Here is a 15,117-nt window from a genome sequence, read left to right as displayed (position 1 = left end):
CTTATTTTCAGATAGAAACATAGAATAGACAAACATACTTTGATAATGTAATGTATTGCTGGACGAAACAGGACCAAAATACACATTTGGAAAAGGTGAAGATTATCGACGCAAATTAATAAGAGTAAGAGATCAAGTATGGACCGTTGCCAGAAGAAGGTGAAGAGTAAAGAATATTTTGACTGACTCCCAATATTATGTGAATGCTATACGCCCATAATTGTATCAATGAATCTAGCCTCTACCAGATCGGTGTGTGTGTGTCCGTCCCGCGGAGCTAACGTAGGCTAATGTGATTAGCATGAGGTTGCAAGTAACAAGAAAATGTCCCAGGACATAGACATATCTGACATGGGCAGAAACTTAAATTCTTGTTAATCTAACTGCACTGTCCAATTTACAGTAGCTATTACAGGGAAAGAATGCCATGCTATTGTTTGAGGAGAGTGCACAGTTATGATCTTGAAAATGTATTAATAAACAAATTTGGCTCATTTGGGCAGTCTTGATACAACATTTTGAACAGAAATGCAATTGTTAATTAATTCAGTCTAAAAGGTTGCACATACATTACTTCCATCTATTGGCCAAAATGAAATTGCCCCTAACCTGGAATAGTACATTATGATCTTTCTCTTTTATTTCAAAGATGATGGAACACAAAAAAAGCATATTTATTTATTTGTATTATCTTTTACCAGATCTAATGTGTTATATTCTACTTCATTCATTTCACATTTACACAAACTTCAAAGTGTTTCCTTTGAAATGGTATCAAGAATATGCATATCCTTGCTTCAGGTCCTGAGCTACAGGCAGTTAGATTTTTTTGAAAGGGTCTGATCCATAAGAGGCTAGCCAAGGTAGCGAGTCTTGAGTCACCACTCGGAACACTATGAGATGCAACTATCTAGGTTTACTGTTATGAATTTATTAAAAGGCTAAGTGACGAGCTAATATCCTGCAATCAATGATCTAGCATTAAACGTAAGCATCTCTGGATTAACTATCTAATGTTAGCTAAATGTAGTATTGAATAAATTGGCTGCATTTCTTTAAATTGACAATTCTGTGACCTGTAATGGGCAAGTTTTAAAATTACACAATAGGTGTCATCTAGAGATGTCCAGGAGCTTGCAGGGATTTGTACTCTTGCATGATGTCTGCTTTTATGCTAATTAGCATTTGTGAAATTTGAGAGTAAATAGAGCCTCCACAGTGGTGTGGAGGCTGTGCTTTGGCAAAGTGGGTGGGGTTATATCCTACCTGTTTGGCCCTGTCCGGGGGTTCATCGGATGGGGCCACAGTGTCTCCTGACCCCACCTGTCTCAGCCTCCAGTATTTATGCTGCAGTAGTTTATGTGTCCGGGGGCTAGGGTCAGTCTATCACATCTGGAGTATTTCAGTTGTCTTTTCGGGTGTCCTGTGTGAATTTAAATATGCTCTCTCTAATTCTCTCTTTCTCTTTCTATCTTTCTCTCTCTCGGAGGACCTGAGCCCTAGGACCATGCCTCAGGACTACCTGGCTTGATGACTCCTTGCTGTCCCCAGTTCACCTGGCCGTGCTGCTGCTCCAGTTCCAACTGTTCTGCCTGCAGCTATGGAACCCTGACCTGTTCGCCGGACGTGCTACCTGTCCCAGACCTGTTGTCCCAGACCTGCTGGAACCCTGACCTATTCACCGGACGTGCTACCTGTCCCAGACCTGCTGTTTTCAACTCTCTAGAGACAGCAGGAGCGGTAGAGATACTCTCAAAGATCGGCTATGAAAAAGCCAACTGACACTTACTCCTGTGTTACTGACTTGTTGCACCCTCGACAACTACTATGATTATTATTATTTGACAATGCTGGTAATTTATGAACATTTGAACATCTAGGCCATGTGCTGTTATAATCTCCACCCGGCACAGCCAGAAGAGGACTGGCCACCCCTCATAGCCTGGTTCCTCTCTAGGTTTCTTCCTAGGTTTTGGCCTTTCTAGGGAGTTTTTCCTAGCCACCATGCTTCTACACCTGCATTACTTGCTGTTTGGGGTTTTAGGCTGGGTTTCTGTACAGCACTTTGTGATATCAGCTGATGTAAGAAGGGCTATATAAATAAATTTGATTTGATTTGATTTGCTATTGATAAAAGTCACCTTGTCTGAGAGAGATTTACACGGTTATCGAAATGTCTCGTCAGGGTAAGCCTATGGGAAATCACCTATGGGGGAAAAATGAATGTTGGAAAACAATTGGAGCCATCTCCGTTTGGCCACTAGGTTTTATGGGTATTATGAACGTCCACAGTGTGGCTCTATAGAGAGAAATAGTAATACCATCTTTTTATAGGTGCTAATTTTGCCATGGTTCGCTGGACAAAGCCTATGGGGGAAATGAACGGCGTGTTTGGATGAATGCCGAAAATAAGGTCTGTTGTAAACACAGGTTTAGATGTTGTATGTTTTGTTATACAATCTATCTGCGAACGTCACTTCTTGTGAATTTTGACGTATTTATGTAATTTAAAAAAGCACATCACAAAGGCTTCATAATTCATAAAGGTCATATTAACTGACTGCTATTATCTCATAGAACAAAACATATAAGATCTTCTTAGCCTGTGCTAACCGTATTTTCTGCGTTTATTCCAAAATCCAAATTTTTCCCCATTCATTTTTCCCATTGGGATGGCTGAATGAGCCAAAAGGAACTAATTTCCGAGTTTTAAAACTACAAGCTGGCGAGATCTAAAGCTCTATATAGCTCGACATTGACATGATTGGTTGATGGTAAGTGTATCGGTGCTACCTGTATTAACACAAACTCCTTTCCTTGACAACTTTCTTCCAGCAGTGTGTAGCAGGGAGATTCCTAGATGTGAGAAGTGTGCAGGAGGACCTGAAAGAAAGGAATGTGTAGTATTGATGTAAAAAGTTTCCTTCCAGAAATGAGAGGGATTTAGGTGACAAAGACACTGGGCCCAGACAAGTGAAGCTGAATAGCTACCCACACTAAAGTTTTGGTACACAGAAAAGGGCATTTCAGTCAGCACTGCTGGTTTGAGAAATAAAATTGTGTAGAGTACTCTGTCCACAAAAACACAGCTTTCTGCTTTCCATGTAGAGTTTTTGGCAAAAACATTCAATTAGATTATTTTGTCAGTAATGGCTACAAAAATTGGAAAAAAGCTTTGTTTACCTTCGGTAACATGAAATGGCACAAACACACAGACAGTGTTGTGGCATGGCAAAGCTACCAGGCAACTAGCAGTCATGGGAACATTGCTCAAATTTTAACATCTGCCCATGCTAGTGATATTGCAGAAAGAAGGGAGTTGTGAGTTCTGAGGAGAATATTTGCGGTCACCTCAATGTTAGGAAGACAGGGACTCTCTTTCCGTGCCAATGATGAATCTAGTGAAAGCACAAATAGAGGGAACTTTCTTGAATGTATCGAGCTTTTGAAGGAGTTTTACCCTTTCCTGCAAATGTACAATACTCCATCAAATGCGACGTATGTCTCTCCAGAATCTCAGAATGATATGATCGAATTCTGTGCTCAAGAGATTATGGACACCATGGTCTCTGAGATGTCAAAGTCTGGAATGTATGCCATTATGGCAGATGAGGCCAGGGATGGGCAGTCTGAACAGTTGGTTCTGTGTGTTAGGTATGTGACAGAGGGGACAGTTAAGGAGCCTTTACTAGCACTAGCAGAAATCAAGTCATTTGATGCCCAATCAATAGCAAATGAGTTGCGAAAGCAGCTCCAAATGAGAGGAGTAGCAGGCCTAAAGTGCGTTGCACAGACCTATGATGGCGCAGCCGTCATGAGTGGGTCCAAAGGAGGTGTGCAAGCACATTTCAGAGTGCTGCATCCGGAGGCAATTTATGTACATTGCTATGCTCATGAGCTTAATTTGGTGTTGTGTCATACTTGCAGGGCTATTCCAGAGGCTGCTGAGTTTTCAGTTTCTTGGAGAATGTGTATTCGTTTTTCAGTACATCCCTAGTTAACCACCACAAGTTCAAAGAAGCTCAGTCCAAACATGGAATAGCATCAGCTGAACTTGAACAGCTCTCAAACGCTCGCTGGGCATGCCAGCTGCGGTCCATAAATGCATTCCTGGACACCTTTAACTGCTATTTTTGATTGTCTATCTGCCATTGGATCCCCCATGGCTGTTGGTCTGAGAGCAAAGCTTCATAAGTTCACCACCGTGTATATGCTACTGATGTTTCAGTCCCTTCTTTCTATAACTGAGGGACTACATAAGTTCCTCCAGAAAGAGACTAGACCTGGCAGAAGCTTGTTTCGGCAAACAAGCTGTATGTGTGACACTGATAGGAAAACGCACAGATGCATTTGCCACAGAACTTTATGACAGAACCAAAGCACTCTGTGAAATTCACAATATTCCAGAGGCAGATACAGCAAGAAAGCGCAAAAGGAAAATGGGAGATTTTGTGGTGGAGACCTCCTTGGGTTTAGGCACAGAATTGTCACGTTCCCAAACAATGAAACAGAGTTGTTGCTCCCCTGTTTGGACAGGATAGTTTGTGAGCTTAACCAGCGATTCTAGACTGTAGATGCAGGTCTGCTCAAAGGCATGCAGCCCCAACTCAAAAAACTTCCTAGATACATCATGCTGAACTGAGTTTGCCAAGCACTACAGTATTGATGTTAAAACAGAAGAGATGTTGGTGGCCAAAAACTTTCTTGCCCGGAAAAGAGAGGCTGGATGTCCTCCCAAAGATATGCTTGCTGTGCATAACCTGGCTGATGATATGTTTCCTTCTCTGAAGGAAATCATTCAGGTTGCCCTCACAATTCCTGTGAGCAGCTGCTCCTGTGAAAGGTCCTTTAGTGCACTGCGCCGGCTGCACTCCTGGTTGCGTAAGTCAATGGGTCAGAAAAGGCTTGCAAGTCTTGCACCATTGTCCATCTTGGGTGAAGTGCTTGGGCCACTAAGCCACAATAGTGTTATTGTCCGCTTTGCCACCTTTAAAAATAGGAGGTACACTTTGATGCGTCCACCCACAAAATAAGCATCAAAAGAGAGAAGCAGGTTCTCTAATATAGGTTGTAATATTTGTTTGGGATCTTACTTTTTTATCAGATTTTATTACTAATTATTTTTCAGTTTTTAAAATCGTATTTAGCTCATTAGTTGAATTTAGTTTTTCCCCATTGTGGATGATAGTGTTTAAGATGTTCCATGTGTCTGAATTATTGGGTTAATTTTGAGCAACACATTTAAGTAAAGATATTTTTCTAATGGTATAATATGACCTGCATGTCTTCACATTTCTCTCGCTCGCACGCTCGCTCTCGCTCTCTCGCTCTCTCTCTCGCTCTCAAAATAACATCCAAAAAGTATTTTGGCTAGATAGTACAGCCATTTTTGTGCCTTTTGTTGGTGTTGGATGGATGGGGACAGAGTGGACTTTAATTTCTTATTTGGATAGAATTTAAGTAAGTCAACCTTGACCAAAAATAACCTTATTTTGATCGATTTTACACCCATTGTTACTCTAAAAATATGTGATGAAAATACGTTTTTGGGGCTTTAAAACAAATCCTGGGGGAGTATGCCCAGACCCCCCTAAAAGAAGCTTAGCCCCCCTATCCATGAATCTCTAGTGACGTCTCTGGTTTAGGGTTAATTTGTTGGGCAATTTTTTCACAGTGTAAGGAATTCATACTACAGAATAGTACTACAAAATAGTAAGCTGATAAAAAGACATATCAGTAGGTGGCGGCATGCACCTATAACAGTTGTATGCGAACCGTCATAATACCAAAGAAGAAGAAGACCGTTTTCTTCCTTCTCAACAGCTCTGCTCCTTGAATCGCAGGAAGTCTTAACTTCTCCCACTGTTGCATTGCTGTAAATGGCCACTGCAGACGTCGGATTGAACATACATCGGTGAACGCTGAAGAAAGAATAGCTTCCATGATGGATCGGGTAAGTTTGATTTACTTTTATTAACAGTATGCCTACTGTGGTGTATAACATGTCTAGGCCTAGTTATCATCTTTGATCTTCCATATCCATTCGTTCCAATAAACACCAGGGTTGTTTTGTCCTTCAGCAAAGTAGCCTACTAGCCTAAAGCACACAGATTGAAACAAGGCAATGAGCAGGTTACGTCGGAACCATGGAGAAATAATGAGGCTAAAGCTACACCTTCCTGTACCGGTGCGTGGGTAAAGTCACCGGGAAGCCAAGGCAGAAAAAAGAGCCATATTACAACCTATGTGTTGTGATAATTGGGTTGTTTGCTCTATAACCTGTTAGTTAATATGCCTTGACACGGACAAGACATGAAGACAGTGGCAGAATAAATTCAACCACACCTTTTGTTCAATCATAAAACCGGTGAGCAACAAATGTCCTTTGAAGTAAACAAAACATTTTGCATGTAACAAACAGTTACATGACCTACAGCATGGTCAAGCCAGTTCATTTTCCCGACATTTTCGAACTACTTAATAACTATTGGTTTAGTTACCGCAAGTCGCAAAGAAAACGGGCTGCCTCCACTATTCCAGCACTGCCTCAGGTGCACATTTCCGTCCATTAAGAACCAATGATGTCAAATCAAGTTTATTTGTCAGGTGCGCCGAATACAACAGCTGTAGTAGACCTTACAGTGAAATGCTTACTTACAGGCTCTAACCAATAGTGCAAAAAATATATTAGGTGAACAATGGGTAAGTAAAGAAATAAAACAACAGTAAAAAGACAGTTGAAAATAAGTAGCATTTCTAACTTGTTAACAATTTCTGCTAGTTAGTTTTTGCTACCATGAGGGTTTTAGCTTGCTTGAGCCTGCTAACTGAGGAGTGTTAATTCACCTGTTTCCATACATGTTTCATTTAAAAAAATTTATCTTACAAAGGAGTTGTTTAATCTAACTGTTTAACTATTTATCTGTATTTGGGGGTTTTTTTAACACTTTTTTTCCCTAATCTTTACAGGAAAATGCCACTATCTGATGTGTGGAGACATTTCACTGCAGCTAATGTAGAAAGAAAAGCTGTGTACATTTGCAAATACTGTGCCAAATCATATGTGAAGAATGCAACAAAGATGCAGAATCATCTGGCCAAGTGCATAAAGGTTCATCAGCGCTCACAACAAGCAACCTCTGATAAAAGTCCCTGTACTTCTATTCGAGGTGAAAATGATGAATCAGACTCCTTATCAATAGCAACAGCTTATGGTCCTCCTGGAATCACAAGTTTTTTTGGACTCAATGGAGGAACATAGTCAGAGATATGCTGATGAATGTCTTGCTCGAGCTATGTATGCAACTTGTTCACTTCTGATGCTCACAGGCAATATGTATTGGAAGAGATTTCTGAATGTTCTTTGCCCAGCATACACCCCTCCAACCAGACATGCTTTATGTACTCATTTGCTTGATGCAGAGTTTAACAGAGTTCAAGTGAAGGTCAAGCAAATCATAGAGAAAGCTGTATTGCAATCATCTCTGATGGGTGGTCGAATGTTCGTGGGCAAGGAATAATTAACTACATCATCTCCACCCCTCAACCAGTATTCTACAAGAGCACAGACGCAAGGGACAACAGACACACCGGTCTCTACATTGCAGATGAACTGAAGGCATTTATCAATGAGCTTTAACCACAGAAGGTATTTGTACTGGTGACAGACAATATTGCAAACATGAAGACTGCTTGGTTTAAAGTGGAGGAGTCCTGCCCTCACATCACACCCATTGGCTGTGCTACTCATGCATTGAATCTGCTCCTCAAGGACATCATGGCACTGAAAACAATGGATACACTCTACAAGAGAGCCAAGGAAATGGTTAGGTATGTGAAGGGTCATCAAGTTATAGCAAGTTCTACCACACCAAGCTTAGTGAGAAGAATAAGAGCACCACATTGAAGCTGCCCAGCAACACTCGTTGGGGTGATGTTGTCATCATGTTTGACAGTCTCCTGGAGGGGAAGGAGTCTCTCCAAGAAATGGCCATATCACAGTCTGCCGATATGGACAGCCCCATCAAGAGGATCCTCCTGGATGATGTATTTTGGGATAGAGTGGTAAGCAGCCTGCAACTCCTGAAACCTATAGCAGTAGCCATTGCACGGATTGAGGGAGACAATGCCATCCTGTCTGATGTTCGAACTCTGCTTGCAGATGTAAGAGAAGAAATCTGCGCTGCCCTGCCCACTTCACTGTTGCTCCAAGCAGAGGAAACTAGTTCTGAAATGCATCAAAAAGCGTGAAGACTTCTGCCTGAAGCCCATACATGCCGCAGTGTACATGTTGGACCCCACGTATGCTGGCAAGAGCATCCTGTCTGGTGCAGAGATCAGCAAGGCCTATGGTGTCATCACTACCGTCTCTCGCCACCTTGGCATGCATGAGGGCAATGTTCTTGGCAGTCTGGCGAAGTACACTTCCAAGCAAGGGCATTGGGATAGAGATGCAATATGGCAGTCGTGCCAACATATCTCATCAGCCACCTGGAGGAAGGGACTTTGTGGATCTGAGGCTTCCGTTGCCTCCATCATCCTCCAAATCCCACCAACATCAGCCGCCTCAGAGCGCAGCTGGTCCTTGTTTGGGAACACACACACACACACACACACACCAAAACACACAACATGCTGACAAATACAAGGATTGAAAAATTGGTGCCCATCCTGGCAAATTTTAGGCTTTTTGAGCCTGACAATGAGCCATCCTCAACAAGGTTGGAAAGTGACAGTGAAGATGAGGCCTCAGAGTCTGATGTTCAAGAGGTGGACATTGAGGAGGTCCAGGGAGAAGACATGGCATCCTGAGAGGAAGACAACCAAAGCTTTAGTTTCTAGACTATTATTTTACAGATGTATGTCAACGTTTTTGGGAGATGCGATGGATCGTTGGGGATCATTCAATATTCCCTTTATTTTGTTGTTCAGTGAAATTATCCCATGTGAAGAGTTAACTCAATTAAAGTTAAATTCGTAACTAAATTTTTTTTATTTATTTCTATTGGAAGGATTTAATCATTTGCAATTTGTCTATGATTATGTTTGTTTCTGTCTCCATATGATATGGTAAATATATCCAATGCAAAGAACAATTACATTTAAATGGTATAAATATGAATTTGCATATTTCTGTTAATTCCCACGGAAAGTTTCCACCACAGAATATTCCCCAAAATGTATAGCCCTACTACAGGGACACTCGAAGTCTATCTTAAATGAATCATTGTTTATTATCAGCATGCTCTAGAGGTCAAACTTAAGATGCATAAAGTACCATTCTGAAGGTAGCTCCCTCGGGGCAGTCCCGTTAGATCTCTTATATACTGGTTACAGACAGGTTACATGTTCATAGGGTTGGTTCTGGCACTGTCTCCTGTCTTAACTTCTAGAACTTATTCTGGAGGTTCTACCAGATGGTCCTGAGGAGGGGGTCATGTTGCCTCCATATCTTTACCATTCACAGGCAGGAACCAAGGATTACTTATGACACGAAGACAAAGTTAACATTTTCAAGGCTACTCTTCACATAATACACTGCTCAAAAAAAAGGGAACACTTAAACAACACATCCTAGATCTGAATGAAAGAAATAATCTTATTAAATACTTTTTTCTTTACATAGTTGAATGTGCTGACAACAAAATCACACAAAAATAATCAATGGAAATCCAATTTATCAACCCATGGAGGTCTGGATTTGGAGTCACACTCAAAATTAAAGTGGAAAACCACACTACAGGCTGATCCAACTTTGATGTTATGTCCTTAAAACAAGTCAAAATGAGGCTCAGTAGTGTGTGTGGCCTCCACGTGCCTGTATGACCTCCCTACAACGCCTGGGCATGCTCCTGATGAGGTGGCGGATGGTCTCCTGAGGGATCTCCTCCCAGACCTGGACTAAAGCATCCGCCAACTCTGGACAGTCTGGTGCAACGTGGCGTTGGTGGATGGAGCGAGACATGATGTCCCAGATGTGCTCAATTGGATTCAGGTCTGGGGAATGGGCAGGCAGCAGAACGTTCTCCACGGCGTCTCAAGACTCTGTCACGTCTGTCACGTGCTCAGTGTGAACCTGCTTTCATCTGTGAAGAGCACAGGGCGCCAGTAGGCGAATTTGCCAATCTTGGTGTTCTCTGGCAAATGCCAAACGTCCTGCACGGTGTTGGACTGTAAGCATAACCCCCACCTGTGGACGTCGGGCCCTCATACCACCCTCATGGAGTCTGTTTCTGACCGTTTGAGCAGACACATGCACATTTGTGGCCTGCTGGAGGTCATTTTGCAGTGCTCCTCCTGCTCCTCCTTGCACAAAGGCGGAGGTAGCGGTCCTGCTGCTGGGTTGCTGCCCTCCTACGGCCTCCTCCACGTCTCCTGATGTACTGGCCTGTCTCCTGGTAGCGCCTCCATGCTCTGGACACTACGCTGACAGACACAGCAAACCTTCTTGCCACAGCTCGCATTGATGTGCCGTCCTGGATGAGCTTTACTACCTGAGCCACTTGTGTGGGTTGTAGACTCCGTCTCATGCTACCACTAGAGTGAAAGCACCGCCAGCATTCAAAAGTGACCAAAACATCAGCCAGGAAGCATAGGAACTGAGAAGTGGTCTGTGGTCTCCACCTGCAGAACCACTCCTTTATTGGGGGTGTCTTGCTTATTGCCTATAATTTCCACCTGTTGTCTATTCCATTTGCACAACAGCATGTGAAATGTATTGTCAATCAGTGTTGCTTCCTAAGTGGACAGTTTGATTTCACAGAAGTGTGATTGACTTGGAGTTACATTGTGTTGTTTAAGTGTTCCCTTTATATTTTTGAGCAGTATATTTTCCATCACAGGATGTAGAGACATTATGGACAGTATGTGGATAGAATATTTAGTGTATCTGTAGGATTGAATAGTGTATATACAGTAATAATTGAATATAGTGGCCTTGACTAGAATACACTATATATACATATTAAGTGCTTAAAACAGTATGTAAACATTAAAGTGAACAGTGTTCCATGTCTGTGTACATAGGGCAGCCTCTAAGGTGCATGGTAGAGAAACTGGGTCGTAGTCGGCTAGTGACAGTGACTAAGTCCAGGGCAATATCCTGTGACATTGGGTGTTGTAGATGTCCTTGAGGGCAGGCATTGTGCCCTGGTGATGTGTTGGGCAGACCGCACCACCCTCTGGAGAGCCCTGAAGTTGCGAATGGTGCAGTTGCCGTACCAGGTGGTGATACAGCCCGACAGGATGCTCTCAATGGTGCATCTGTAAAAGTTTGTGTGTTTTAGGGGCCAAGCTGAATTTCTTCAGCCTCCTGAGGTTGAAGAGGTGCTGTTGAGCCTTCTTCACCACATTGTCTGTGTGTGTGGACCATTTCAGATTGTCAGTGATGTTTACACAAAGAAACTTGACCGGCCCTGTGGATGGGCAGATAGGAGTTGTAATCTGATATGCCAAAGGGAGGGCAAATACACATGTAAACAGCATGTTGTCCACTGCGGTGAGCAAATACATGCTGGCTAGCATCAGAGAAACTCACTTGTTTCAAACATCCAGAATAGATTCCAGTATGCTCCTCCTGTCTTGACATTTTTATCCAAGTCTGTGCTGATCAACAGTGGCCAAACTAACAACTCTGCCATTAGACTGGCTTCATTGAATTTACAGCTCTGATCTGAATGGTGGACAAGCCCATGTGTTGGATATTTGTCAACGGCCATTCCAGTGGTGTGGTGCCTGGGGTGGGAGAGGGGGCTAATGGCCCCCAAACCCTGATTATATAAATGCACAAGGTGCATAACTCTGCAATGCTTTAGACTAGAAACAAGCTGTAAAAGGCACCAGAAAGACGTGGCTCTATTTTTCATGGGGATAACTGTATAAATTGACATTCATTTAATTTAGGGTGGAAGGTAAAACCAAATAATTTATGGACTTGGCTCTAAATACTACATCATAATGAGCAGCAGTAGTTCAGGTGTTCATGTTTTCCCTCGCTGGTTATTTGGACAAATGACAATTTCGCAGGTGTTGGTGTCCTTCGAATTTTGGAAAGGGGAGGGGACATTCGGCCCGTATCTTGAAAGAGAGGGTGGAGCTCCTCGTTCCAGTATCTCTTAAGCTCTCCTCTTATCACGTATGAGCCCAGAACTAAATAGAGCGGCTGACCAATTACGTGAGACATTAGTTCTGGGTTAACCAAGATTAACTCAGGGGTGAAAGATGTGTTCAACTCCAATGAATGCTCAATCAGGTTCTGAACATAAGACGGGGCATTAGAAGTGGTTTTTACATTTGAAAAAATATACCACTAACATCTGAAAAATGTGCCAAATGATTAAAAAAACTAGATATTTGTGGAAAGTAGTGAACAATTATGCACTTCAGGAGAAAGGAGGTATTATAAGGATGCACCAATTTGAGATTTAGACTAAATTAATCAGATGTTTGTGCTAATGATATTCCATGTACAATACTTTCTGTGGTCACCAGGACAGAGCTAGCCCATCCCCCTCCACTCTGCTGGAGTCCCCTGGTCACAACTCTCCTGGTAGTGCCTTACTGCTGGGTCTGAAGAGGGTGTCTGTGAGGCTGGTCGACTGCAGGAAAACACCAGGGCAGAGTGGAACTGTGAGAGAAGGATACAAGGAGGAAGATTTGATTTCATCAAGTAAGAACAATGGGGTGTGTGGATTAGACTACAATCTGCTTCTGCAAATTCTGTTAAATTGAATGATAAAAGGGTATACACTCAGTGGCCAGTAAATTGTTGATCCAGTTTCGTGAGGGGAGGGGGGGGGGTTACCTAAAACTGACCACTGAGTGTATATTGATAAGGGCAGCAGGTAGGTTAGTGGTTAAGAGCGTTGGGCCACTAATCGAAAGGTTGCTTGTTTGAATCTCTAAGCCGACTGAAAAATCTGTTGGTGCCCTTGAGCAAGGTACTTAACCCTAAATGCTCCTGTAAGTTGCTCTGCTAAATGACAAACCATTTTTTAAATAATTATAGTACTTATGGACGCATATTTCCAAAACTTAGTTATTCAATGTCTTTGTTTCACAGGGGAAACCCCTAACCGTTGTTCTCTCAGTGGGAGGGGCTTATCATCTGGGGAGCCTCAACAACATCATGTTGCTGACGAGACAGAGAAGAGTCTCTCCAGATCAGAACATCCCAAGAAACACCAGCAGAGACGTACAGGGAAGAAACCTCACCACTGCTGCTCTGAATGTGGGAAGAGTTTCACAAGCCAGAGTGGCTTCATTATTCACTGTGATCAGTGTGGGAAGAGTTTTGCTGCATCAAACACCTTCAAATCTAATGTAAGAATTCATACAGGGGAGAAGCCTTACCCCTGCCTTGATTGTGGGAAAAGCTTTGTTAGTGCAGGAGCCCTAACCATACACCAGCGTGTACATACTGGAGAGAAGCCTTATAACTGTGATCAGTGTGGAAAGAGCTTTGCTGTAGCTTCCACCCTGACTACACACCAGCGAACACATACTGGAGTGAAGCCTTATAGCTGTGTTCAGTGTGGGAAGAGCTTTGCTATATCAGCAAAGCTAACTATACACCAGCGCATACACACAGGAGAGAAGCCTTATAGCTGTGATCAGTGTGGGAAGAGCTTTGCTGTAGCTTCCACCCTGAATACACACCAGGTAACACACACAGGAGAGAGAACTTATGTTTGTCTATGTGGGAAGAGCTTTGCTCTAGCTTCCACCCTGACTGTACACCAGCGAACACACACAGGAGAGAAGCCTTATAGCTGTGGTCAGTGTGGGAAGAGCTTTGCTGTATCAGAAAAACGAACTAGACACCAGCGAATACACACAGGAGAGAAGCCTTATAGCTGTGATCAGTGTGGGAAGAGCTTCAATCAGTCAGGGACCCTGATTTCACACCAGCGAACACACACTAGAGAGAAACCCTATGTCTGTCTATGTGGAAAGAGCTTTGCTCATTTAGGGTCAATGAAAAAACACCAGAAAACAAAAATGTGTCATATTTCATCTCCCTCCTATCCGACACCGGTTCCAGATCCATAAATAAAGGTTCAATAGAAAACATTTAGTGAACAGTCATATCCATCTCCCATTGTTAAACAGTTGACTTAGTCTGATCACCATGGTAACCTCTGTGGAGCATAATATGCAGCTCTGATCTAGGATCAGTCCTAAATGGATAAATGTTATCATTGATAGAAAATGTCATAGTGTGTGTGTGTGTGTGTGTGTGTGTGTGTGTGTGTTGATAATTGTATCTTTCATATACTCATGATACTATTATTATTAAATGTCATTATGTAGAATAATGTTTCAACAATAGGTGTATATTGATGGATTCAATTGATCAATACATTCAATCCATTATCTTCTAAACAAAACTGTATCGCTTAAGTTGTGTATTTTATATATCTATATTGATTAGAATGTTCCTAAAACTAATCAATAATTCATTGGATAATAATATCCATGAGGTCAAGGCAAAAACTATGCATACTGTGTCTTGTAACAACAATTAATGTAATAACTTAGATTTATAATGTAATAAAACCGGTAAATGTAATATCTTGTTGGTTAATATGATAAAATGGTGAATTGTTATAGTAATAACCTTTCCATTTAATGTAATAAGTTACTTTATCAGGTGAGTAACAACTTGTTTAATGAATAACGTAATAACTTCAACCAATCATGTAATAACACCTAAACCAATGTTTTATGTTTTACTTCACTAATGTTAATGCACATACCACCCTCCACCAATTACAAACCGACACACAAACCTATGCACTTGTACTCGTACACTAACACACACAAACCTATGCACCTGTACTCACACACAAACACACTCTAATCTTCAAATTCTATTTGACACATACACAAATTTAGAAGCTGTTATTGCAGGTGTAGAAATGCTTGTGTTCCTAGCTCCAACAGTGCAGTAATATCTAGCAATAAACACCAATACACACATCAAAAATAAAATTGAATTATTGAAATATACACCTGTACAATCATATATATATATTTATACACACACACGCATTGATAAACAATAAACTGAATTGTTCTGTAGGCCTTATAGTCAATGAGCCAGGGGGCTCACTTCGG

General features: G+C 41.9%; 1 protein-coding gene across 2 annotated transcripts; it reads left to right on the top strand.

The window, feature by feature from the left end:
• Window positions 1-5,786: 5,786 nt before the first annotated feature.
• Window positions 5,787-14,569, top strand: LOC123723725 (zinc finger protein 239). Of its 2 annotated transcripts, XM_014202434.2 has the most exons (3): window positions 5,787-5,953; window positions 12,490-12,667; window positions 13,061-14,569. In XM_014202434.2, the coding sequence occupies exons 1-3, from the start codon at window positions 5,942-5,944 to the stop codon at window positions 14,047-14,049; spliced, it is 1,179 nt and encodes a 392-aa protein (XP_014057909.1). In that variant the 5' UTR covers window positions 5,787-5,941; the 3' UTR covers window positions 14,050-14,569. The 2 variants fall into 2 exon arrangements, 1 of the variants encoding a protein (XP_014057909.1); XR_001329023.2 differs by lacking the exons at window positions 12,490-12,667; window positions 13,061-14,569 and adding an exon at window positions 6,970-8,889.
• The last annotated feature ends 548 nt before the right edge of the window (window positions 14,570-15,117 follow it).

The sequence above is a fragment of the Salmo salar genome, chromosome ssa06 (assembly GCF_905237065.1).
Source record: "Salmo salar chromosome ssa06, Ssal_v3.1, whole genome shotgun sequence".
NCBI classification, from domain to species: domain Eukaryota; kingdom Metazoa; phylum Chordata; class Actinopteri; order Salmoniformes; family Salmonidae; genus Salmo; species Salmo salar.
This window is presented reverse-complemented; position numbering and strand designations above follow the sequence as displayed.